Source organism: Bufo gargarizans, chromosome 1 (genome assembly GCF_014858855.1).
Source record: "Bufo gargarizans isolate SCDJY-AF-19 chromosome 1, ASM1485885v1, whole genome shotgun sequence".
Taxonomy (NCBI): domain Eukaryota; kingdom Metazoa; phylum Chordata; class Amphibia; order Anura; family Bufonidae; genus Bufo; species Bufo gargarizans.
The window spans coordinates 546881757-546909658 of NC_058080.1; the positions used below are offsets into that span (position 1 = coordinate 546881757).

General features: G+C 42.3%; 1 protein-coding gene across 2 annotated transcripts in view; it reads right to left on the reverse strand.

Annotated features, from left to right (window-relative positions):
• TXNRD2 (thioredoxin reductase 2) overlaps positions 1-27902 on the reverse strand; it is a 137564-nt gene that overhangs the window by 70649 nt on the left and 39013 nt on the right. For both annotated transcript variants that reach the window (XM_044275570.1, XM_044275571.1), the window contains exons 9-11: positions 18562-18581; positions 2663-2754; positions 2382-2556 (exon numbers count right to left, since the gene is read on the reverse strand). In XM_044275570.1, coding sequence (XP_044131505.1) covers positions 2382-2556; positions 2663-2754; positions 18562-18581 — 287 coding nt within the window. The remainder of the gene's footprint in view (positions 1-2381; positions 2557-2662; positions 2755-18561; positions 18582-27902) is intronic.

Consider the following 27902-nt stretch of genomic DNA (forward strand, 5'->3'; position numbering starts at 1 on the left):
GGCAGCAGGACTGTAGCCCCTCGCAGACTACCCGAGGGTTACTAATTAGGGATTTATTTATTTTTTATCAGGTACCCCCCATCTTCCTCGTCTTGGATCCTAGTGGCACCTGGGTACCAGCTGCACATGTCAATATAAGAACAGGAGCATGCAGTCAAACACACAAGGGTCATTTTTTTGGAGGGGATACATAGCATTTGCCATGTATATTTTTTTGTGGGTCTGAATTACATAATATGGGTGATATTTAAGCAGGATATCACTGAACATCCATGAAGTGACCCCTTGCAATGTCAGGATTTCATTCTTAGGCCGAATGCACACGGCCTTGAGCAGTCTGTGGTAACACGGGCTGGATCCCTGCTGAGAGCAGGAGCGCACGCCGTCATTGGTTGCTATGACGCCGTGCGCTCCCTGCTGCCGCCGCAATACAGTAATACACTGGTATGATCTATACCAGTGTATTACTGTATTGCAGCAGCAGCAGGGATCCAGCCTGTGGTTCCACGGACCGCTCACAGCAGTGTGCATTCAGCCTTAGTCTGATTGTGGTATCACAGGGCTTCTATTGCCTAGTTTTAATGTTGATTTAATAAACAATTGGGCCTATTTTTTTGTGTTTCTTTCCAGGCAGTGACACAACTTGGAGCACAAACGCAAACCTAATAAATGTTTTTCTGTAACAGTTGTTGAGACTCTATCTGAAGACTGTCAATTCGAATAGACTAAAAAAATGAAAAAAAACAGCCATCACTTGATATTTACAGTATATGTCTTCCCAACTAGTGTTGAGCGAACTTTGTGTTTTCAAGTTTCAAGTTATATGGTCCGTGGTAGCGGAATCCATAATGGAATTCTTCGATAACCTGAATCCGAACCTTGTACACCGAACTTGAAACACAAAGTTTGCTCATCCCCATTTCAAACATTGCTCAGGCTTTCTACTCCCTTTTATTTCTGGTTACTACATTTTTCGACAATGCAGCACCAAGGGGCTGCTATCTCCATAACTCTTTGGCCAGTAAGTCAGTCAGCAGTATGGCAATTATTTCTCAGTGCACAATGTGAAACTGATGTCCTGTTAAGTGTCCTGAGGGGATGGGGGGTAAGTCATTACTGTAACATTACGTGATGCTGTCTACACTGCAACATGTGTCGAGCGACATTTATGTTTAGCAACATATTTTATAATGCTAGTCTATGGTGCCATCCTGCACAGAAATCCATCTTGTTGCAGTCGCAGTGCGACACCATAGACTTTACTGTGACAGTCGCGCAACAAATGTCGTCGTGTAGTCCTAGCCTTACACTGAGGGCTCATGCACACTGCTGTGTTTTGCAGTGAGCAAACCATGGATCTGCAAAACACAGATACCCGCCGAGTGCATGCCGCCATTTTTTTTTTGTTTACTCCTGCAGACATGTCCTATCCTTGTACACAAAACGGACAAGAATAGGACATGTTCTATTTTTTGAGGGGCCACGGAACCCACTTATGGATGTGGACAGAACACGGTGTCCACATCTTTTGCGGTCCCAAAAAGATCGTATCAGATGTGGACCAAAACTATGGCTGTGTGCATAAGCCCTTACTGAATTTGGGTGTATATATGGATAGATGGCAATTCACTATGCACTTTATTTTAATGTGGGCTCTATACTGTATGCCTTGCATAATTGGCCATATAGCACAATCTGTATGACTTTTGATATTTTTAACAAGTAGAGTAAAAGTTATGTTTTATGATCTGGATGCTGTTTAGGTGAAATATTTGTTGCCAAGGCCGCCTTGTAAACCAGTCATCTATTGACCCAAATGACATATTTTTCTTGTTTCAAATAGGTTTATAATACTAGGTATTTTAAAAGAAGACTTCCGTATAAATTCTTAAAGGTGAGGGCATAAAAAGTGGCCGCTGGCAAGGGCTGATCACTATTAGTGTAGGGAAGGGTGTATACTTGCTGCAGTCCATCTAGGGCAGTGGACGGGTCATTCTTTGCCTGTGGCTCATTATAAGGCCTTTTTTTTCCCGTTTACGTTCCGTTTCTGCGTTCCGTATACGGACCATATACAGAACCATTCATTTCAATGGATCCGCAAAAAAATAAAACTGACAGTACTTCGTATGTCTTCTGTTTCCATATTTCCGTTCAAAGATAGAACATGTCCTACTATTGTCCGCATAACAAACAAGGATAGTACTGTTCTATCAGGGGCCAGCTGTTGTGCAAAAAACAGAATGCACACGGACATCACCCATATTTTTTGCGGATCCATTTTTTGTGGACTGCAAAATACTGAAAAAATCATACAGTGGTGTACAAGAGGCCTAAAACTGAAAGAAAACCTGCTCAAAACAGTCACCTGCACAGCATCTTACCTACAGCCCACAGAACAGTGTCAAATGTGTCCAATTCTTCTTGACCAGAATCAGTGTTTTTCCAAGTTACCTGAAGCTTCCCATTCTCCAGCTTTGTAACTCTAGATGGAACACATTTCCTCAAGAACCTTGTCCCATATGATTCCATATAATCTGTCACTAGAGTAGCCATTTGCTGTAGAACATAAATGTTTGAATCCAGATATTATAGATTTCCAAGACTGACTATTTACACAAAAAGATTAATTGGTAGAATATAACATATTAGAGCAGGTTCATACCTGATCAAACCCTCTCAGGGGAATGCTTCTCACCATTGCACTGGTCTCCAGTCCAATGCCCGTCAAGAACCCTGCACACTCCAATGAAACATCTGACAGATAGGTTATGGATAAAGAATATATTTTTAATGACAGTCACGCTATATACTTCTAAACTACAAACCATATATTGCACGTCTTACCCATTATCACATTAATTTACTGGCTGCATATAATACCCACCCTTGCATTAAACGGGTTGGTCACTTGTTGGCTACTGCTGATCAATGTATATGTAAGATGACTATATGGCACATATTAATTCAGCCTGTTTTGATATTCTGTGCCATTTCACGTAAGTCCCCTTGTTGTGCAAATCTACTGTGTTGTTCACAGAGTTCCTGTCCATAAGATGGCCGCTGATGGAGGGTCACATGACCAGACATTACTCAGCCTCCTCCATTTAAACACACGGCACCTACGCTAAACTCCCAACTCTGCAACTGCAGAAGGTGTAGGGTATTTGAATGGGGGTGGTTCACCTGGTCACATGACCCTCTATCAGAATATCAACAACCCCTATATTAGCGACAAATAGTTACTTTATAAAAACATTGATCAACAGTGGCGAACCCCTTTAATACCTTTACTAGACACCAATACAACTGAAAAAAGGCTGCTCACCAACCCCCACTATCTCTCCAAAGTGCCACCTTGCGGTGTTGGTGGTAATTCACACCAGGCGGCCATTCTGCCTCAGAGTCCTTGAGCATTGCAGCACCAACCTGTTTTCACGCCAAACAGGTAGCAAGCCTTCATCCAGATGCAAGACTCCCAGATCCCAACACAGAGACACGGCTTCTGAGCCCAGTTGCCTATTTAAAGCTAACCTTTCACCAGGATTTCACATAATAAACTATTACCAGTACCTTATAGATATCTTCATTGTGTTTCAATGCATTCTTGTGCCGCTTTCTTGGGATGGATATTCATGAAAAAAATGAGTTATAAAGTCCTCGTCTCCAGCTCCTGAAGTCACGCTCCTGAAGTCAAGGGGGTAGCCCTTCCCTCACTCCGGGCTGTACCTCCCCTGCCCTAACCCCGCCTCTAAGTAGTGTAACTGACACCCGGCTCAGTCGCCGGGACTGCTCTTGTACAGGCGGCGCATGCGCCGTCGGACTCGAATGCGATCCTGTAACTGAATCGCGCGTGAGGAAGAGAAGACAGGCAGGCATCGGGGACGGTGCATGTGTGATTCAGTTACAGGATCGCGCACGAGTCTGACGGCGCATGCGCCGCCTGTACAAGAGCAGTCCCGGCGACTGAGCCGGGTGTCAGTTACACTACTTAGAGGCGGGGTTAGGGCAGGGGAGGTACAGCCCGGAGTGAGGGAAGGGCTACCCCCTTGACTTCAGGAGCGTGACTTCAGGAGCTGGAGACGAGGACTTTATAACTCATTTTTTTCATGAATATCCATCCCAAGAAAGCGGCACAAGAATGCATTGAAACACAATGAAGATATCTATAAGGTACTGGTAATAGTTTATTATGTGAAATCCTGGTGAAAGGTTCGCTTTAAGGACAGCCTGACCGGTATTTGCCTGGCTGTAAATCAGTCCAGCAGCACATGCTGGGAGGTAAATACCTGTTTTCCCAGACACAACCTCTCACTGTGTCACAATAGTTAAAAGGTAGCACCACATAAAACCAGAAAATCTTTTTAACCCTTTCACCCTGGACATTTTTGTTGTTTTTTTTTCGTTTTTGTTTTGCGCTCCCTGCCTTCCCAGAGCCATAACTTTTTTGTCTGCTCACATAGCCATATGAGGGCTTGTTTTTGCGGGACAAGTTGTACTTTCCAACGCCACCAGTTAATATTGCATATGATGTAGTGGGAAGCGGGAAAAAAATTTCAAATGGGGTGAAACTAGAAAAAAAAAATTAAAATTGACGACATTTGATGTGCGATATAACTGACCAGTTACTTTTATTCTACAGGTCAGTACGAATCTGGCGATACCTTATATGTTTAGTTTTTCCTGCGTTTTGAGAGTGATAAAAAAATTAAAAAGTGGGAAAAAAATCTGTTTTATTTTTTTGTTGCCGTATTTTGACCCCTATAACTTTTTTGTAATTATGTGTACAGAGCTGTATGAAGGCTCAACTTTTGCGGGGCGATCTGAACTGTTCATTGCTACCATTCTGGGGCGTGTATGACTTTTTGATCACTTTTTATTTAATTTTTTGTAGAAAATGAAGCGACCATTTTGCAGTTTGCCGTATGGGGAATATATTTTTATACTATGGGCACTTTTGCACCTTGCGACACCGATGATGTGTATTTTTTTTTTTTTTTTAGTTTTTATTTTTATTTGGGGAAAAGGGGGGTGATTTGAATTTTAACGTTTTTATTTTTTTGCACTTTTTTATAGTTCCCATAGGGAACTATAACAATCAATCATCTGATTGCTATTATCATAGACTCCAATGCACTTGCATTGGAGTCTATTATGATTTTACTACTTTCCTATGGAGGAAAGGGCTCCATAGAAAATACTATGCAGCAGCCTCCTGTAATTAACAAAGACAGGGGCTGCTGCACACAAGCTCCGGCTCCTCCGATCGCCACACGGGGGAGCTGGAGCATCACCGAAAGCACGCTCAGATGCCATGGTCAGGATTAACCACGGCAACTGAGGGGTTAAATGTCCACGATCGGCATTACTGCCGGTAGAGGACATGAGCCGCAGGTGTCTGCTTTAAGAAACAGGCAGCCACCCACAGCTATGGCGCCCACAGCACTCAGGAGTGGGCACCATCTTTAAAGACACGGCCAGTGCTGTACTATTACGGCGCTGGGAGGGAGGGATTAAAGGGCATCCTGTCAGCAGATTTGTACCTATGAAACTGGCTGACCTGTTACATGTGCACTGAGAAAAATTACGTTTTAATATATGCAAACAAGCCTCTAGGAGCAATGGGGGCGTGGCAGTTACACCTAGAGGCTCTGCTCTCTCTGCAACTGCCCCATTCTCCATTTTGATAGGGCCAGGCAGTGAAAACATTATAGTTAAAATTATTGCAAAAGTTAAAAAATGTAGTCAAACCAAGAAATCTGGGAAATCCATGTGTCCATAACACTCTTTTCATGTATGAAACTTTCTTCTTCCCTTTTTTACAAATGTTTCTGTGTGAAAGGGTGTCTAGTTTTACCCCCTTAAGGACATGGGTATTTCAAAATTTCATTTTTTCCTCCCCACATTCCAGGAGAATATTGCCATGTGAGATCTCACTTTTTGTGGGACAATTTTTATTTTTTTTGCCATAGCTTGAATTGGAAAAGGGGGAAAAAATTCTTTGTGGGGTGAGACAGAAAATAAAAAAAACTTCATTCCAACATTTTTTTTTTTTAGGTTTTGTGTTTATGGAGTTCACAGTGCGCTTACAAATAACTTTAAAGCCTTGTTTTGCGGGTCAGTACGATTAGGGTGAGACAAAATCTATAGTTTTTCTTTGCATTGCTATATTCTGACAGCCATAACTTTATTATTTTAGCATCTACAAAGCTGTATTACGTCAAATTTTTTGCTAAGTTAGCTGTAGTCTTCATTGGTACCATTTTGTGGTACACATGAATTTTTGATCACTTACAACATTTTTTGTGAGCAATGTGACCAAAAACCAGCAAATAGATCCCCCCCGTTACATCTTTAAGGTGGTGATGCCTCTTATGTTATTTTTCATAGTTTATTTTATTTGTATATCTAAATTTGTTAAAGGGGTTGTCCGGATTTTTTTTTTTGTTCTATGTTCCTAACTAGGCAAATATAACAACTTTACAATTAACTCACTTTATCTGCAGTGCCTGGTTTATGAGATTTTACAGAGTGTCACATGACCTGTGAGGTCAGCTTCCCTCCCTGCTCTGATAAAGTTTGTTTACAAGCCTGTAAAGGAGACGTCACTGTGCTGGCCACGCCCCCTTCACTGCCGGGCTGTCTGCTCTCTCCTAGGATTCTTAACCCCTTCAGCTGCACAGACTGGGTGGCTGCAGGCAGTGACAATTCTGGGCACAGGAGCTCACAGACTAGAGAGAGCATTTCACAAGAAGGTAGGGGGAAGATCCTGTGTGTATTAGCAGTGTAATTATACAGGTGGGACTTGTAGTTCTACACTTACAAGTTGCTGTTGATTCTCCCAGCACGCAGGGCAGCTCTTGTATCCACTCCCTTAGCAATGTCATTATACAGCTGGGACTTTTAGTCCTACACATACAACATGCTGCTAATTATCCCAGCAGCCAGACATGTCACTCAGGGAGGGCAGCACTTGTATCCACTCCCTTAACAGAACAGGGGGAGGGGCAGAGATAGTTTTTATTGCATGTAAACAAAGGGCCAGAAAAGAACGAGGGAAATGAGGAAATATATATATATATATATATTTTTTTTTTGTGCATAAAACCTGCTTAGCTTAGTTATATATTGCTGCCCATCAGATTTTCAGTGCTATATATATATTTTTATTTCATTTTTAATATTAGTTTTTTTACATTTTTTTAACTGTCATTTTTAGTCCCCTTAGGAAACTTGAAATTGAGATCTTCTGACTGCTTGCCGGTATTCTATTGCAGTCTACGGGATTCTGACGGGCTGCTTTGCAGGCAGCTCAGTATGACAGCGCTGGGAGCCTTCACTAGGCCCTAGGCTGTCATTGTATGTCATTGCAGAGTTCCGATCGGAAGGCAGAGGAGCTACCTCTGTCTAACCCCACAGATGCTGTGGTCACTATTGACTGTATCATCTAAGGGGTTAAGTGACTGGGATTTGAGTAATCTGTATTATACAGTAGCCACCTGCTGTGTATGGAGTTGGCTCAGTGCATGAGCACGCTCCATAGCACCGCTTAACCTGAATGACGTACAGGTAGGTCATGGTGGATTAAGGGTACCACCGCTTAACCTGAATGACGTACAGGTAGGTCATGGTAGATTAAGGGTACCACCGCTTAACCTGAATTACGTACAGGTAGGTCATGGTGGATTAAGGGTACCACCGCTATCCACAGAGTTTACAGTAGCAGCAAAACAAATAAGATTTGTCCATTTATGCTGTGAATTTCGACAGATCTCATCCTTTGCAATGCAGTGGATTAAATCTGCAGCAAAACAAATTCACGTTTGACATGCAGATTTTGGCTTGGACTTGTTGTGGATTTTCTGGATTTGTTTGCGTATGGTCAAACCCTAAAAATAAATGAGGAAACCTAGTGCGAATCTAGTGCCAGAAAATGACCCACTGTTTTCCAACATTTTACGTATATACAGGTGAAACTCGAAAAATTTGAATATTGTGCAAAAGTCCATTTATTTCAGTAATGCAAATGAAAAGGAATTGCTTTAATGCAGCTTAAAATTAGAATTTTGTGAAAAGGTTCACTATCCTAGGCTCAAAGTGTCACACTCTAGTCAGCTATTTAATTCATACCCCCTAAGCAAAGGGTACCTGAGATTGTGACTTTGGGGTTTCATAAGCTGTAAGCCATAATCATCCAAATTATAACAAATAAAGGCTTGAAATATCTCGCTTTGCATGTAATGAGTCTATCTCATATGTTACTGCAATGAAAAAGGGGGTCAGTCAGCACATCCCAATGCGCAGGGGCACGTTGGTATGGCTGAGAACAACACTGTAAAACAAAACATGCAATGCAACAGCTCTCTGCAAACCAAATAAAGTACAAAAATGCATAATAATTGCTAGTGCTATACTTATAAATTAGAGATGCTTGGCAAATCATTTTGTACAAAATTATTTGAGCCCGTCTGCGCACGTCAAGGCGATCTCTGTAAGACGGGTCCTAACACTAAATTCTGTTATGTGTCATGACGGCTACCATACAATTCATATGTTAGTGTCACCTTTTAAGTTGCATTACTGAAATAAATTAACTCTGCCCGATATTCAAATTTTTCGAGTTTCACCTGTATATGGTTCCAGGGAGATAGTGCCTTTGAGATTCATCTCATTGTCATCACAGGCAAGATTAAAATGAGAGATAAAACCTCTGTTAGGCTACTTTCACACTAGCATTTAAGTTTTCTGTATAGGGGCTCAATATCGGAAAAAAAAACGCTTCCGTTTTGTCCCTATTCATTGTCAATGAGGACAAAACTGAACAGAACGGAGTGCTCCAAAATGCATTCCGTTCAGTTTAGTTGCGTTCCCATACCGGAGAGCAAACCGCAACATGTTGTATTTTGCTTTTCTTCCCGGGAAACTGATCATGACGGATTTTCTCTGCCACAATAGAAAACGAATCCGTCCCCCATTGACTTTCAATAGAGTTAATGATGGATCCGTCTTATAATACAACCAGATCCGTTCATAATGGATGCAGACGGTTGTATTATCAGTAACGGAAGCATTTTTGCTGGGCCCTGCCAGATCCAGCAAAAACGCTAGTGTGAAATTACCCTTAGGCTTCTTTCACACTCGCTGCCAGCTCTCCGGCAGGCTGTTCCGACAGAGAAGAAGAAGCCTGCCGGAGCTCTCTAGATCCAGCATTGCAGGATGTTAACACAATGCCACCTTCCCATTGACTATAAAGCAGGGCTGTGGAATTGGTAAGCCAAAGTTCCGACTCCTCTATTTTTTCCTCTATTTCCGACTCCTTCATAAGTGGCCAATTATTAGTAAAAAAAAAAAAAAAAAAAAAAGAAATCTCATCGTAAAATGGTAACTAGAGTTGAGAGAAGCGAGCTTCGGATACTTAAGCTGAAGGCGCTTCATTCAAAACTTCGGAATAATACTGTACAGAGATGCGTCTCCATACTGTATTAGAATGTATGGGCTTCGATGAGCCGAAGTTATTCACAAAGTCTTGTGTGACTTTGTTGAATAACTTCGTAGTTGATTTTTAAAGTGGAAAACCACTTTAAAACTTGAAACTGACCTCAGCTTTGGTTCCGAAGTACTAGTCAACCACCGAAGTTATTTAACGAAGTCTCGCAACTTCGTGAATAACTTACTTCGGCTCATCGGAGCCCATACATTCTAATACTGTACAGAGAAATCTCCATACAATATTATTCAGAAGTTTTGAACAAAGTGACTTCGGATTAAAGGGGTTGTCCGAGTTATAAAAAAAAATATAGCACTGTAAATCTGATGGTCAGCAATACACTCACCTAAAGAATTATTAGGAACACCATGCTGATACGGTGTTGGACCCCCTTTTGCCTTCAGAACTGCCTTAATTCTACGTGGCATTGATTCAACAAGGTGCTGATAGCATTCTTTAGAAGGGTTGGCCCATATTGATAGGATAGTATCTTGCAGTTGATGGAGATTTGAGGGATGCACATCCAGGGCACGAAGCTCCCATTCCACCACATCCCAAAGATGCTCTATTGGGTTGAGATCTGGTGACCATGGTGGCCATTTTAGTACAGTTAACTCATTGTCATGTTCAAGAAACCAATTTGAAATGACTCGAGCTTTGTGACATGGTGCATTATCCTGCTGGAAGTAGCCATCAGAGGATGGGTACATGGTGGTCATGAAGGGATAGACATGGTCAGAAACAATGCTCAGGTAGCCCGTGGCATTTAAACGATGGCCAATTGGCACTAAGGGGCCCAAAGTGTGCCCAGAAAACATCCCCCACACCATTACACCACTGCAACCAGCCTGCACAGTGGTAATAAGGCATCATGGATACATGTTCTCATTCTGTTTACGCCAAATTCGGACTCTACCATTTGAATGTCTCAACAGAAAATCGAGACTCATCAGACCAGGCAACATTTTTCCAGTCTTCAACAGTCCAATTTTGGTGAGCTCGTGCAAATTGTAGCCCCTTTTTCCTATTTGTAGTGGAGATGAGTGGTACCCGGTGGGGTCTTCTGCTGTTGTAGCCCATCCGCCTCAAGGTTGTGCGTGTTGTGGCTTCACAAATGCTTTGCTGCATACCTCGGTTGTAACGAGTGGTTATTTCAGTCAACGTTGCTCTTCTATCAGCTTGAACCAGTCGGCCCATTCTCCTCTGACCTCTAGCATCAACAAGGCATTTTCGCCCACAGGACTGCCGCATACTGGATGTTTTTCCCTTTTCACACCATTCTTTGTAAACCCTAGAAATGGTTGTGCGTGAAAATTCCAGTAACTGAGCAGATTGTGAAATACTCAGACCGGCCCGTCTGGCACCAACAACCATGCCACGCTCAAAATTGCTTAAATCACCTTTCTTCCCATTCTGGCATTCAGTTTGGAGTTCAGGAGATTGTCTTGACCAGGACCACAAGCATGTTGTATGTGTAGGACTAGAAGTTCCAGCTGTACAATGACACTGCTGATACACACAGGATCTCCACCCTACCTGTACTTGTGCAATGCTATGCAGAACTCCTCCAGTCTGTCAGCTCTGTGTCTGCAGGATGAGGATTCTGTGTCTCTTCACTGCCTACAGCTACTCATGAAAGCCTCTAGCCATGAGTGTGTGCTGCTTAAGGGGTTAATCTTTCCTGAAGAATCCAGTGGTAGGAAGACACAGGGCATAGAGCAGCAGCTCAGCCAATGCAGGGGGGCCAGCACAGTGATGTATAGACACAGATCTGCTCCTTGTGCATGAATCATCATCAGAGCAGGCAAAGAGCTGACATCACAGGTCATGTGATCCTCAGTGAGATCTGAGAAAGCAGCCACTGTAGTTGAAGTGCATTGAAAACCCCTTACATTAGAAACATACAAAGGACAAAAAAATAACTCGGACAACCCCTTTAACCCCTTAGGACTTAGCCCTATTTCACCTTAAGGACCAGGCCATGTTTTGCAAATCTGACCACTGTCACTTTAAGTGCTGATAACTTTAAAACGCTTTACCAAAAATGTGTAAAAAATTGCAAATTTCCACGTTTCAATTTCTCTACTTCTATAATACATAGTAATACCTGCAAAAATAGTTATTACTTTACATTCCCCATATGTCTACTTCATGTTTGGATCATTTTGGGAATTATATTTTATTTTTTGGGGATGTTACAAGGCTTAGAAGTTTAGAAGCAAATCTTGAAATTTTCAAACACCCAATTTTTAGGGACCAGTTCAGGTCTGAAGTCACTTTGCGAGGCTTAAATAATAAAAACCACCCAAAAATGACCCCATTCTAGAAACTACACCCCTCAAGGTATTCAAAACTGATTTTAAAAACTTTGTTACCCTTTAGGTGTTCCACAAGAATTAATGGAATATAGAGATACAATTTAAAAATTTCACTTTTTTGGCAGATTTTCCATTTTGATAATTTTTTTCCAGTTACAAAGCAAGGGTTAACAGAAACACCCCATACGTGGTCGTAAATTGCTGTACGGGCACACGATAGGGCGCAGAAGGAAGGGAATGCCATACAGTCTTTGGAAGGCAGATTTTGCTGGACTGTTTTTTTTTTTACACCATGTCCCATTTGAAGCCCCCATGATGCACCCCAAGAGTAGAAACTCCATAAAAGTGACCCCATCTAAGAAACTACACCCCTCAAGGTATTCAAAACAGATTTTACAAACGTCGTTAAACCTTTAGATGTTCCACAAGAGTTATAAATTTTGGGAAAATTTTCCATTTTAATCCATTTTCCCCAGTAACAAAGCAAGGGTTAACAGAAACAAAACTCAATATTTATGGACCTGATTCTGTAGTTTACAGAAACACCCCATAGGTGGTCGTAAACAGCTGTACGGGCACACAGTAGGGCGTAGAGGGAAAGGAATGCCATACGGTTTTTGGAAGGCAGATTTTGCTGGACTGTTTTTTTTACACCATGCCCCATTTGAAGCCCCCCTGACGCACCCCATGAGTAGAAACTCCCAAAAAATGGCCCCATTTTAGAAACTACGGGATAGGGTGGCAGTATTGTTGGTACTAGTTTAGGGTACATATGATTTTTGGTTGCTCTATATTACACTTTTTGTGAGGCAAGATAACAAGAAATAAGTGTTTTGGCACAGTTTTTATTTTTGTTATTTACAACATTCATCTGACAGGTTAGATCATGTGATATTTTTATAGACCAGGTTGTCACGGATGCGGCGATACCTAATATGTATACTTTTATTTATTTATGTAAGTTGTACACAATGATTTCTTCTTTGAAGCAAAAAAAAATCATGTTTTAGTGTTTCCATAGTCTGAGAGCCATAATTTTTTCAGTTTTTGGGCGATTAACTTGGGTAAATTTTTGCGGGATGAGATGACGAAGATGTTTTATTGGCACTATTTTGGGGTGCGTGTGACTTTTTGATCGCTTGCTATTACACTTTTTGTGATGTAAGGTGACAAAAAATGGTTTATTTAGCACAGTTTTTATTTTACATTTTTTACAGTGTTTATCTGAGGGGTTAGGTCATGTGATATTGTTATAGAGCCGGTCGATACGGACGCGGCGATACCAAATATGTATACTTTTTTTTTTTTTATTAATGCAAGTTTTATACAATAACAGCTTTTTTAAAACAAAAAAAAAATGATGTTTTAGTGTCTCCATATTCTGAGCCATAGTTTTTTTATTTTTTGGGCGATTGTCTCAGGCTCAATTTTTGCAGGATGAGGTGACGGTTAGATTGGTACTATTTTGATGGGCAAACGCATTTTTGATTGCTTGCTCTTGCACTTCAATGATTTGAGCAGGCACCGTGTTCCGATCATCGCCCGTTGGAACTATACATGACGTACCGGTACGTCATGGGTCCTTAAGGACTCGGGATCCATGCCGTACCGATACGTCATGGGTCCCTATGGGGTTAAGCATCCGAAGCTCGCTTCGCGCAACTCTAATGGTAACATCAGACTTTTTCTCACCATTATATAAGTAATCAGGCTACTTAGATAGAAAATAAAACAGATTAATTGAAATACAATTTCTGAACAAATAACTTAAAATTCCTGTAAATAACTATGCAAAACTGGAAAACTTTGTTATGCACTTAATAATAGAGGAGGAACTTACTACTGAGAATGCACAACACAGTTTTAGGCATAGCTAAGGGCATTGGAGCAGCATGAAGATACTTAGTATAAGGGACAGATAAGGGACAGGGGAGAAGACAGGAGAGGTGAGAACTGATTATCAGTGATGGCCAGTTCGCCGACGAACACATGCGATCTGCCATCTTCACTCCCAAGTCCGGCGATACAGAGGTAAGTCCTTACCTGTGCCTGCGCCGCTCTGAAACACATGCAGTCATCGGGAGCAGGCAGTTCCGAGGACTTACCTCTGCATAGCCGGACTTGGGAGTGAAGATGGCAGATCGCATGTGTTCGTCGGCGAAAACTGCGACCTGGCCATCACTGCTGATTATCTATCACCACTAGAACTCCCTTGCTGCTTATCACAGATTTTTATTAAAAAAAAGGACTTTATATTGATAGAACATAAAATATATACTTATGATTAACATTTCTAAGCATCCTATAAAGTTAAATTAATTATACAATATTAAAGGGATTCTGTCACCTCGTATTAGCTTATAGAGCTGCGGACATGCACGACTAGATCGCCGCTAGCATGTCCGCAATATACCTGTCCCATGAAGCGGTGTCCTTTTATTGTGTTTAAAAAATGATTTTATAGATATGTAAACTACTCTGGTAAGGAGCCCAAGGGGCTGTACTAACCTTCTTGGAGCCCAGCCACACCCCCCTGTAAAGGAGGCCAGCACCGACTGCGTCCTCCGAATCTCCTCCTTGCTCACAGTTAGATTACGGCTATCTAACTGTGAACAAGGAGGAGATTCGGAGGACACTGGCGGTGCTGGGCTCCTTCACAGGGGAGCGTGGCTGGACTCCAAGAAGGTTAGTACAGCCCCCTGGGATCCTTACCAGGGTCATTTACATATCTATAAAATCATTTTTTAAACACAATAAAAGGACACAGCACTATGGGACAGGTATATTGCGGACATGCTAGCGGCGATCTAGCCGTGCATGTTCTCATCTCTATAGCCTAAAACGAGGTGACAGAATCCCTTTAAAGGGAACCTGTCACCTGGATTTTGGGTATAGAGCTGAGGACATGGGTTGCTAGATGGCCGCTAGCACATCCGCAATACCCAGCCCCTATAGCTCTGTTTGCTTTTATTGTGTATAAAAAACGATTTGATACATATGCAAATTAACCTGAGATGAGTAAGAGCTTGAAAATATGACTTCTCTGGTCACACAAGTAAGATATTACTCTTTTTTATGTTAATTTGCATTTGTATCAAATCGTTTTTTTTACACAAAAAAAGCACACAGAGCTTTGGGGACTGGGTATTTCAGATGTGCTAGTGGCCATCTAGCAACCCATGTCCTCAGCTCTATACACAAAATCCCGGTGACAGGTTCCCCTTAATAAAAGTTTTTTTCTAAACTGGAGTCGGAGTACATTTCTACAGATTATGACTCAACCCAAAACTAGCCCTGACTCTGACTACACAGCCCTGCTATAAAGGGGTCCAGCAGAGATCCGGCTGCTACCTGGCTGGGATTCAGTCTGACAAAAAAATGCTAGTGTAAAACTTTATTTCTCTTTCTTACATAGCGCCAACATATTTCGGGAGGCTGAGTAAACTAGTTCAAAATAACTTATTTCCATGCATTTCAAACATTATTTACTGCAGGTGCACTTGTTCGAATGCCATTGTGAGGAATATGGATGATCATTTATTGGCAGCCCTGATTGTCATTTCAATTCACCTTTTGGCATGTACAGTCAGTGTGCATGCAAAATATGTTCTCACCCCCCAACCATCTGATGTCAGCTAGCAAGGTAAGAAGCCCCAGGGGTCCAGGGTTCAAGGAGACCCCAGGTAGATAAAGTCGCACCTCAACCAGCCAGGTTGGAGGCAAGCTAATCCTGCAGGAAAACCCTACAGCAGGAGGTCTCAGCCCTTGCCCAGGATCAAGGATACCTCCCAGACATGTTGGCACCTACATTCCATAAGGAATTATGAATCGTCCGTCCCAGGAATAATTCGGTTATCTTTTTGCGATCCTGGGGCAAAGGCGAACATCCACTGTGGTCCAGGCTTGATGCTAGGATGCCCGGGAGGGGAGGTATACAGTACAGACCAAAAGTTTGGACACACCTTCTCATTCAAAGAGTTTTCTTTATTTTCATGACTATGAAAATTGTAGATTCACACTGAAGGCCTCAAAACTATGAATTAACACATGTGGAATTATATACATAACAAAAAAGTGTGAAACAACTGAAAATATGTTATATTCTAGGTTCTTTAAAGTAGCCACCTTTTGCTTTGATTACTGCTTTGCACACTCTTGGCATTCTCTTGCTTCAAGAGGTAGTCACCTGAAATGGTCTTCCAACAGTCTTGAAGGAGTTCCCAGAGATGCTTAGCACTTGTTGGCCCTTTTGCCTTCAGGTCCGGTGACTGTGGAGGCCAGGTCATCTGGCGCAGCACCCCATCACTCTCCTTCATGGTCAAATAGCCCTTACACAGCCTGGAGGTGTTTGGGGTCATTGTCCTGTTGAAAAATAAATGATGGTCCAACTAAACGCAAACCAGATGGAATAGCATGCCGCTGCAAGATGCTGTGGTAGCCATGCTGGTTTAGTATGCCTTCAATTTTGAATAAATCCCCAACAGTGTCACCAGCAAAGCACCCCCACACCATCACACCTCCTCCTCCATGCTTCACGGTGGGAACCAGGCATGTAGAGTGCATCCGTTCACCTTTTCTGCGTCGCACAAAGGCACGGTGGTTGGAACCAAAGATCTCAAATTTGGACTCATCAGACCAAAGCACAGATTTCCACTGGGCTAATGTCCATTCCTTGTGTTCTTTAGCCCAAACAAGTCTCTTCTGCTTGTTGCCTGTCCTTATCAGTGGTTTCCTAGCAGATATTCTACCATGAAGACCTAATTCACACAGTCTCCTCTTAACAGTTGTTCTAGAGATGTGTCTGCTGCTAGAACTCTGTGTGGCATTGACCTGGTCTCTAATCTGAGCTGCTGTTAACCTGCGATTTCTGAGGCTGGTGACTCGGATAAACTTATCTTCCGCAGCAGAGGTGACTCTTGGTCTTCCTTTCCTGGGGCAGTCCGCATGTGAGCCAGTTTCTTTGTAGCGCTTGATGGTTTTTGTGACTGCACTTGGGGACACTTTCAAAGTTTTCCCAATTTTTCGGACTGACTGACCTTCATTTCTTAAAGTAATGATGGCCACAGTTTTTTCTTTACTTATCTGCTTTTTTCTTGCCATAATACAAATTCTAACAGTCTATTCAGTAGGACTATCAGCTGTGTATGCAGCTGACTTCTCCACAACGCAACTGATGGTCCCAACCCTATTTATAAGGCAAGAAATCCCACTTATTAAACCTGACAGGGCACACCTGTGAAGTGAAAACCATTTCAGGTGACTACCTCTTGAAGCTCATCAAGAGAATGCCAAGAGTGTGCAAAGCAGTAATCAAAGCAAAAGGTGGCGACTTTGAAGAACCTAGAATATGACATATTTTCCGTTGTTTCACAATTCTTGTTATGTATATAATTCCACATGTGTTAATTCATAGTTTTGATGCCTTCAGTGTGAATCTACAATTTTCATAGTCATGAAAATAAAGAAAACTCTTTGAATGAGAAGGCGTGTCCAAACTTTTGGTCTGTACTGTACATAACTCCCAACAGAAACCAAATAACGGTACCATGCTTGGACTCTAGTTGTAGCCGGAAGCCAGGCGGATCAATTTGGCCTGGAACCATCTTCCTGCGACATTCTGGTCGGGGGCTATGAGCCCTAAGGGGTTTTATGGGTCATTTGCTCCCAGCACCAAAGAAGGAGGGGTGGACCCTTCCCAGAGGCAGGGAGGGGAGCAGCCAGCTACAGATCATAAGCCCATGCAAGACAGCGGGCGGTGTCTTTTCTGAAGCGGGTCACAATGTGCCAATGTGTTTGGAGAGACCAGGAACTAGCTGACATCACTGCCACCCCCCCCCCCCCCCCGTGACTGCAGCCAAGGGCTATTCCACCTCATAACCCAAAGAAACTTTAATCTACCCGGTAACTGACTTTTGCTCTGCTTAACCCTGTTGTACCTATATCACCTGTATCTGTAACCTCAGACCACTGTATATATTCTTTGTGTATATTGTGTCATCTAGTGTGCCCTTTAGGCGATTAAATATATAAATTAATCTTATGCTGTCTTGTATCTCGATCACAAATCCCCACGTCCGTGTTTTGGCCTAGTTATAAGCTACCTCGGGTTGGTTTCTCACTGTATATAATACCGTTAGCAAACCAGGCTTATATCAAACAAGAAGCTGGTGGCAGATTTCTCGGGCTGAGAAGGCACTGTTTCACGGCAGCAGTGAAAAGGCTCTCTCAGCTTGTTGCCTCTCTGTGCCCGCGTGGACAGGAGCCGTCTGTGTAAACTGTACCAAGCTGACCTTACCTGCTCCTCTGGAGGGCGTAACGTCACACTTTGGTAACAAGTGACCATGCTGGGTCTCGCGAGCTCGATGTAGGTGACGTCAAGAGGGCACGAGGTGTGGTATTCGTCACAGCTATGTTCCTTGATTTTTGCCAGTGTTCATAAACCCCAGCTGAACTTCCTAACAGTATCACTCATACAATAAAATATTTCCCCAACAAATAAGCCTTACTCAAGTCCTAGTTAGAGAGCTACAATGTCTGTCCTGGTCTGTGATATCTGAGTAGGTGAACCAATTTCAAGACTGCTTTGCACCAATTACCATATCAAGACAGTTTTCATATATACGGCTGCTGCAGTTTCAATTTGGGGATGCAAATATTTATATAATTTCAGTATTATCTGCAAACCACCCACCACGATTGTTTTATCATCCATAAAATATGTCATAAGCAGGAATAAGCCTCCCACATGGTAAAGGATACAGCTGGCTCCAACCACCAATCTGTAAAGAAAGTAAACAGAAAATGTTTTTTTTATTGTATGCCACACCTCAATAACATCCTAATTAATGTACGATTACAAGATTAGAGGCATAATCTGCCTGTCTATTACAGAAAACAGTAAACAGAACGCCTTCCAAGCTCATAAAATCTGAATGCATGATACTGAATAGAGAAGCCTTACCTGCAGGAATCAGCTCTCACTTAATGCTGCAATAAAAGTAGTAAATACCTGACAATCAGCATTTCCCATAGATGACTGCACGGAAGTGTACACAAAATATTTTACTCATGAATTTTATGTTCAGGCATTTAAAATATTTCATATATAATTTCTTCACCGAGTAGTCAAAATATCACAAACATTTTTCCATGTTACTCTTTGAAGAAAAGATGTTGCAGCCTAAAACTGGCCATGCATATTAGACGTATCAGCAGGATGGGCCCATCATCTAAAATATATGGACGCCTCCCAAATCACCCCTGACCATTGATGTCAGAGGAGATGTAGATCAGACTGTTGGATTTTAATTGCCCCACCCTTTTGTTTTCAGGAAAACCTGCTGCCAGAGGAGTCTGGTAAACGCTTTCTTCCCTCTCCCTGTTCAGGATACCTGCATGCTCAACCAAGCGAAGAATGCATGTGTATGAAAGGGTCAGGAGAGCTTAGCCTTCATCTTTTTTTGTCTTTTACTTATCAAATAAAGGCCATTATATCACTTAGCTGATGCTAAAAAAGCATTTAATACAACTTCTAATTTCTCCACTCACCCATTCATTGCTCCAATTGGTCTCCTACATTCTCTTCAGGCTGGCACCTCTGGGGGTATGTCATTTCTAAGTGGACATATCCTTTCTAAGGGAACATGTCTTTTCTATTGCAGCTCTCTAACAGTAGATATGGCTGGTGGCAGTTGAAGGATTGAACGGAGCACGTGCGACCACCTCAGCAGGTGGATGTGCACAATACTATACAGATTAAACACCAGGGGGCACAAATATAATGAAGTATAGAGAATAGCTCAAAAATTGATCACTTTTTTTAAAAGAAAGTAAATTACAAAAGTAACTCGTTTTTCATGACAAATTATATTAAAATAACATTTAAAGGTGGCACAACCACTTTAAGTGAATTTTGTTCGGACAACACACACTGTTCATGCGACCTGTTATGGCATATGGATGTCAACAAGAGAGGGGTCCCCCACTCCGGAATCCCCATTTTCTTTACAGATAATAGCAAAACAGCATCAGTACCACAAGACATACAAGTATGCTGCATCGTTAATTGGGTAGGCCCAAACTTTATATCCAGGGTGGCTACAGTGATGTTCGTTGACCTGTTTGGTGCATTTCCTTTGTAAGGCATATTACTCTAATTGGCTTAATGTATGGGATGATTTCTAAGGTGGAACGACTGTATCTTGGGAGCTGAATTAAAAGCCTCAATCACAACGTATTCTGAAGCAAATTTGCCATGTAAAGCACACAATGGTCACAACTCTAAAGGCAGCTCTAAGGGCTGTATTACAGTAAAATATTTTGCAGGCGATTGTCGGGAAGTAAGCGTTGCTTCCCGGCAATCCCCTTCTCATTAGTGGAGAAGACCATTGGTAGTACATGCAGCGATCTCCCCCACGGTATGGTGAGGAGCAGTAGCTAATGCCATCACTCGCCCCCATAATCAATCCTTGTTTGCCGGCAGCAGACTGTGATTGCACACACGACCTGCCGCTGGAAAACAATGATTTTAAAACCTGCTTAAAAATTCCAATAGCGGTGGCAGTATTACACTTCGAGATCATCGCTAATGAGCGCTCCTATGAATGCTGGTTAGCAATTATCTTGCCGACCATCGGCCAGTGTAATACAGCCTTTATTGTAGTCCCATGACAACAGTATATTCTCTAAGTTCAGCACTAGTGATTATGAGAGCGGTGGGTTCATCTGACAATCGAATGTACAGTTGTGTTCAAAATAACGGCAGTATGTTTAAAAAAGTGAATAAAGCTCAAAATCCTTGTAATAGCTTTCCATACACACAAATGTATTGGGAACACTACACATTCTATTCCAAATCAAAACATGAAGAAAAAGATATAAAATTTGTGTTGTTCCTCAAAAAAAAATAAAGAAAAGTGAATATTAGACTGTTCAAAAAAAAATAGCAGTGTTTGTATTCTTCTTTACAAACTCAAACATTCACTATATAAAAACTGAAAAATGTTTGAATGTATACAGGCAAAGCACAAGATTCACCAGATTTACTCGTTCCACAACAGCTCCTGTGAGCGCACCAATAGTGAAGCACTGTGAATACCATTCACCCGCACTTTAAGCTGATCTACTCACAAGCGCAGGTGGAATGCAGGCACATCAAACCAGTCTGTAGATCTTAAATTCCTCCTCTCTTCTCCTGTAGTACCTAGGAGGTTTTAAAGTCGGTCCAATAGTGAAGAACCGTCATTCACTTTTATTATACTCACATGTGCAAGTAAAACTTCACACAATAATTAAAAAATCACAGCTTAGGCTACTTTCACACTTGCGTTCGGGGTTCCGCTTGTGAGTTCCGTTTGAAGGTTCTCACAAGCGGCCCCGAACGGATCCGTACAGCCCCAATGCATTCTGAGTGGATAAGGATCCGCTCAGAATGCATCAGTTTGGCTCCGTTCCGCCTCCATTCCGCTCAGGAGGCGGACACCCAAACACCGTTTGCAGCGTTTTGGTGTCCGCCTAACCGTGCGGAGCCAAACGGATCCGTCCAGACTTACAATGTAAGTCAATGGGGACGGATCCGTTTGACGTTGACACAACATTGTGCAATTTCAAACGGATCCGTCCCCCATTGACTTTCAATGCAAAGTCAGGACGGATCCGTCTGAGTAACAATTAGACTTAACCATTAAGGGTCCATTCAATACGTCCGTGTGTGTTTTTTGCAGATCCACAAAACACGGACACAGACAATGTGCGTTCCGCATTTTGCAGACCGCACATCGCCAGCACTTAATAGAAAATGCCTAATCTTGTCCGCAATTGCGGACAAGAACAGGACATTTTCTATTTTTTTTCGGGAACGGAAATTCCGCAATTCCGGATCCAGGCTGCACATCGTGCGGCCCCATAGAAATGAATGGGTCCGCAATTCCGTTCTGCAAAATGCGGAACAAAATTGCGGACGTGTGAATGGACCCGTACTCTTAAAACACCCACGTGTTATATATCAGATGCATATTGCACCTCCTTTCTTTACATCTACCACTTTACACTATCTCACATTTCATTCATGAAAAGGTCCATTCATAAAAATCTTATCCTACAATGTACTGCCAGGGGAACATAACGTGGTCCTTACGGACCTATCCTGTACGAATAGGTGTACCAAACTTTACAACTCACTCTAATAGTTGAGTATGAATTGTCGCAAAGTGAGTCAACCTAATCCACCAAGCACGGTTTCAAATCAAATTCTACATTCAGACCCTGCGGTTGAATCGTGACTAACTCCTATATCCACCTCGCTTCCTGTCGGTCTATCTTCACTACAGTGTCTCCCCCCCTGCCAGTTTCCCTTCACCAATTCTATTCCCATAAAGGTCGTTCCTCTTGGGGTTTTTTGATGGGCATTTTTGAAATGTAACGAGACCCCATGTGTTTCGAGACCCTTTTTTATATTTCTTATATGCACTTGCACCCGAGTTTTCAGCTTTCTCGTTGTCTAAGGTCACACAGTCTGGCAAATTGATGAATTACGAAGATACATCGATGACTGTCTGCTGGTCTGGGAAGGGGAAAAAGAAGGTCTGGAGGAACTGATTGGGAAAATGACTGGAACTTAAAATTCACAAGTAGTATTAGTAATGAGGCGGTGAATTTTTTAGATTTAGTTATATATGTAGAGGGAGGACGCTTTAAAACGAAAACATATTTTAAGGATACAGATGTGAACGGGTACATAGATACAAAAAGCTGGGCGGTGCTTAGGAATGATCTGGTCTTGGGCAATGAAATCCCAGATTGCCCTGATGTGATTTTTAGAAAAGCCCCTAACCTCCGCAATCACCTAGTACCCAGTGCCATTCCTGTGGATAGTGGGAAGAAAGGACAGAAAACATTCTCATGGTGTGGATTTTGCCTTCGATGTAAGAATAGGAGAAATGACAAAAGAGAGAGACAGGTGTTGTCCATAGTACATTCAAATAAAAAAAGATAAGGATTTTAAAGTTGTAGGGGAAATGACATGTGAGAGCTCAGGGGTGGTCTACATTCTGGAGGGCCCGTGTGGCCTCCAGTATATAGGTCGCACAACGAGAAAGTTGAAAACCCGGGTGCAAGAGCATATAAGAAATATAAAAAAGGGTCTCGTTACATTTCAAAAATGGCCATCAAAAAAAACAAGAGGAATGACCTTTATGGGAATAGAATTGGTGAAGGGAAACTGGCAGGGGGAGACACTGTAGCGAAGATAGACCGGCGGGAAGCGAGGTGGATATAGCAGTTAGTCACGATTCAACCTCAGGGTCTGAATGTAGAATTTGATTTGAAACCGTGCTTGGTGGATTGGGTTGACTCACTTTGTGACAATTCACACACCACTATTGGAGTGAGTTGTAAAGTTGGGTCCACCTATTCATACAGGATAGGTCAGTAAGAACCACGTTATGTTCCCCTGGCAGAACATTGTAGGATAAGATTTTTTATGAATAGTCCTTTTGATGAACGAAATGTGAGATAGTGTAAAGTGGTAGATGGAAACAAAGGAGGTGTAATATGCATCTGATATATAACTCGTGGGTATTTTAAGAGTAAATGGTAGTGTTTTTTTGTATTTATATGAAAAATGTTTGAAGATTTTGCTTTCCTTTGAATCACTTAAATAATATTTAGTTGTATAACCAGTGTTTCTGAGAACTGCTGTACATCTGTGTTGCATGGAGTCAACCAACTTCTGGCACCTGTGAACAGGTATTCCAGCCCAGGATGATTGGGCTACATTCCACAGTTCTTCTCTATTTCTTGGTTTTGTCTCAGAAACTGCATTTTTGATGTCACCCTACAAGTTTTCTATTGGATTAAGATACGGGGATTGGGCTGACCACTCTAACGTCAATATTGTTGGTCTGGAACCATGATGTTTTGCACGTTTACTGGTGTGTTTGGGGTCGTTGTCTTGTTGGAACACCCATTTCAAGGGCATTTCCTCTTCAGCATAAGGCAGCATGACCTCTTCAAAGTATTCTGATGTATTTAAACTGATCCATGATCCCTGGTACGCAATAAATAGGCCCATAGTATGAGAAACATCCCCATATCACGATGCTTGCACCACCATGCTTCACTGTCCTCACAGTGTACTGTGGCTTGAATTCAGTGTTTGGGGGTCATCTGACAAACTGTCTCCGGCCACTAGACCCAAAAAGAACAATCTTACTTTCATCAGTCCACAAAATGTTGCGCCATTTCTTTTTAGGCCAGTCAATGTGCTCTTTGGCAAATTGTAAACTCTTCAGCACATGTTTTTTTTTCAACAGTGGGACTTTGCGGGGGCTTCTTGCAGATAGCTTGGCTTCACATACCATATTTTGTGGGGGGAAAATAGCAGTGCGTCTTATAGGGCGAATGCTGCTAATTTTGCCATATTTTCAATGATACACCCGCCGTGATGCCGCGCGGCGGGTGTATCAGCTGTGAGGGAGGAGGGGCTGGGGGCCGGCATCTGCATTTATAATGACAACGGGGCCCGTGCAGTGACTGTATTCTACTACATGGGCCCCGCCAACTGTATAATTGTACTGTATTCTGTAATAGTTAATTGTGTTTATACCGGTAATCGCATAATCAGCGCTACTTACAACTACAAGCGCTCGGTAGGTAGCAGAGAGGAGGGAGGAGGCAGGCCGGGAGGACGGGCGGGCGGCGCGTCACTCACTAGGTCACGCGCCTGCGCCGCCCACTTTATGAATGAAGCAGGCGGCGTGGGCGCATGACGTAGTGACTCACGCCGCTGCCTCCTCTCTGCTACCTACCGAGCGCTTGTAGTTGTAAGTAGCGCTGATTATGCGATTACTGGTATATACATAATTAACTATTACAGAATACAGATACGATTATACAGTGAGCGGGGCCCGTGTAGTAGAATAGTCACTGCATGGGCCCCGCTGTCATTATAAAAGCAGATGCCGTCCCCCACCCCTTGTATTGAGGGTCATTCACTACAGGGACACTGTTATGGAGGGCATCTGTGGATGACACATAGCATAAGATGCTATATATGTGTCATACACAGATCCCCATAACAGTGCTATCCAGAGACCCCAATAAGAGCCACCCACAGATCCCCCATAACAGTGCGTCACCCACAGATCCCCCATAACAGTGCGTCACCCACAGATCCCCCATAACAGTGCGTCACCCACAGATCCCCCATAACAGTGCGTCACCCACAGATGCCCCATAACAGTGCGTCACCCACAGATCCCCCATAACAGTGCGTCACCCACAGATCCCCCATAACAGTACGTCACCCACAGATCCCCCATAACAGTGCGTCACCCACAGATCCCCCATAACAGTGCGTCACCCACAGATCCCCCATAACAGTGCGTCACCCACAGATCCCCATAACAGTGCGTCACCCACAGATCCCCCATAACAGTGCGCCATCCACAGACCACAATTAGTTCAAAACCCACCAAAAGCACACCTATTGGTTCAAAATATTTTTTTTTCTTATTTTCCTCTTCAAAAACCTAGGTGCGTCTTATGGGCCGGTGCGTCTTATAGGGCGAAAAATACAGTAGGTGTCTTCTAATTGTAACAGTACTCACAGGTAACTTTAGACCTTCTTTGATCTTCCTGGAGCTGATTGTTTGCGGATTCCTTGCCATTTTGGCTATTCTTCTATCCATTCGAATGGTAGTTTTTCGCTTTCTTCCACGTCTTTCAGGTTTTGGCTGCTATTTTAAAGCATTTGCAATCATTTTAGCTGAGCAGCCTATCATTTTCTGCACTTCTTGATATGTTTTCCTCTCTCCAATCAACTTTTTAATCAAGGTATGCTGTTCTTCTGAACAATGTCTGGAACAATCCAATTTCCTCAGAATTTTAGAGAGAAATGCACTGTAACCAGCATGTACAACATTTGCTGCCTTCCTTCCTTAAATAAGGGCAATAATTGCCACCTGTTTTTCAAAGAATGAATGACCTCACTAATTGAACTCCACACTGCTTATTTTGAACATGCCCCTTTCAATCAGTGATTTAATTACACAGAATCAGCAGCATGCATGTCATGACTGTTGGGTCTGTTGGATTCTATTACTCTACAACACCTGCTAGTAAATTATTTGCCATGTAGAAATATAATTTCTACCAAAAACGGTGATTGATCAGGTCAGTGATGTCTGACTGCTATTATTTTGAACACAACTCTATATTGGGACCTCCCAACTCTCCCACATCAGATGATGTTGGGGGAGAGAAGAAATGAGAAAACTGATTTTTTTTAAAAAAAAATTTTGCCCAATCCTTTTGTTTTCCGAGGAGAAAAGCAACAGTATAGTATCACACAACTGTCTAAGCCCTATGATTTCATCGGCGACCAAACTTAACAGAACAAATTCACAAAGATGTCCCAATGCGTTTCCTTGGCTTGCGCCAAATTATCAGGGGACCAATATTCCAAGTGATATTACACGAGGATGGCCATTTCATGGACTGCCATACGCAGGACCTGTACTGAGGTTCTACGGCTGACCTACACTTTGGAACTCATTGGACAGCTAAGTAGTCTTGCTAAGCGATTGATAACCGCTTTATATTGATCATAGCATCATTGATTTCAACCTTGTAACATCACTTGGTATATTGGTCCCTGATGATTTGGCGCAAGCCAAGGAAACGCATCTGGACATCTTTGTTACAGCTGTTTATATTTTCCTCCTTTCCCTTTCCGGATATACCTTGATGAAGCTGGGCAATCACTGTCCTGTCTGGAGCAGGGAAAGATAGGGACATTGAGTGAGAGGGGTTTGAGGTTATTTATGGAGGGAGATATAGGGTCATAGACCCAGTACCTTGTCTCTCTAATACCTCTTTTCTATTCTAATATACCCCGTTGCGCTCTAGTTGCATTCTTGTGGCATATCGTATATTGCGATATTTTTGTCACAGTCGGCATTTTCCCATGTATACCTGGTTGACTGTAGGTTACATCTTGTGTGGGAAGGCTGAATCTTTTGTAATCTATTGATACTTTCAATCCTGGGCTCATATTATTAGCAATCTATACATTAAATGTTAAGTTTTAATGTCGGTTACCTACCCTATGTGATTTGTTTTGAGAAAAGGCATAGGCAGAAATGTCTAGTAACGGTCTTTCTCCTCTCTCTCATGGTCATTACACGCATGGTCAATCCAAGATTACATGTGTATTGGGGAATCATGAGGGAGTCGGGAGAGATAGCTGTCGGCTGAATGACTGTTCAGATGACAGCTACTTAATGTGTGTGGCCGCCTTAAGCCACTATTCTAAATGTTTTCTAGTACTTTAGCAGCTGTTAAAGCAATGCAAATACACAAAGTATTAAAATATGGATTCCCACACAAGCTTATTCTATTATATATCTCAGGCAATATGCATAAAAAAAAAAAAAATCTATGTTCTTCTAGGTTTCTAACAAAAAAATTGTTTACATTTTTATTCTGAGCTATGCAGCGTGTTCACCACCGATCAGTTTAATGACTACTCTCACAGTAATGCCCATTTACAAAAATCTCAAAATATCTGCATCACTCTAAGCAACATGTTTGCACAACATAGACCAACCACTCCCAAGCTGTTAAAGTTTTTGCTTGAATATTGTGAAAAGCTTTCACTCTTTAAAACGTCCTTCATATTATCTGTAAAAAAAAATGCTGGAGTGTTTAGTTAGGCATCAGCCACCAGGGACACAAGATGTGGGTGGCCTCGCCACAGGAGAAAAGTCAACCTTATGAAGGCATCAGAATAATGTTCAAATGCTTGAGTCCAACGTCACATGTAATCCTTGTTAGTGCTAATAATATAATTCCCTTTTAAGAAAACAAGCATTATATCTCTGTAAATGAGGATGGAGAAGCCGTTGGGGCCAGCGTTTGGCTTACGGATCCTGTGAGGTACAGGTGACAGGAATGTGCCTGGGGTAATTGTCTGAGTGCAACACGTGAAGCTTACTCAGACAGCTAAAGCTTACCACTGCCCAGCTATTGTATAGCTAGGTTTATCTAGTATCCCAGAAGGGCTCAATGGATCAGACCTGGATTTACATATCTAGAAGAGG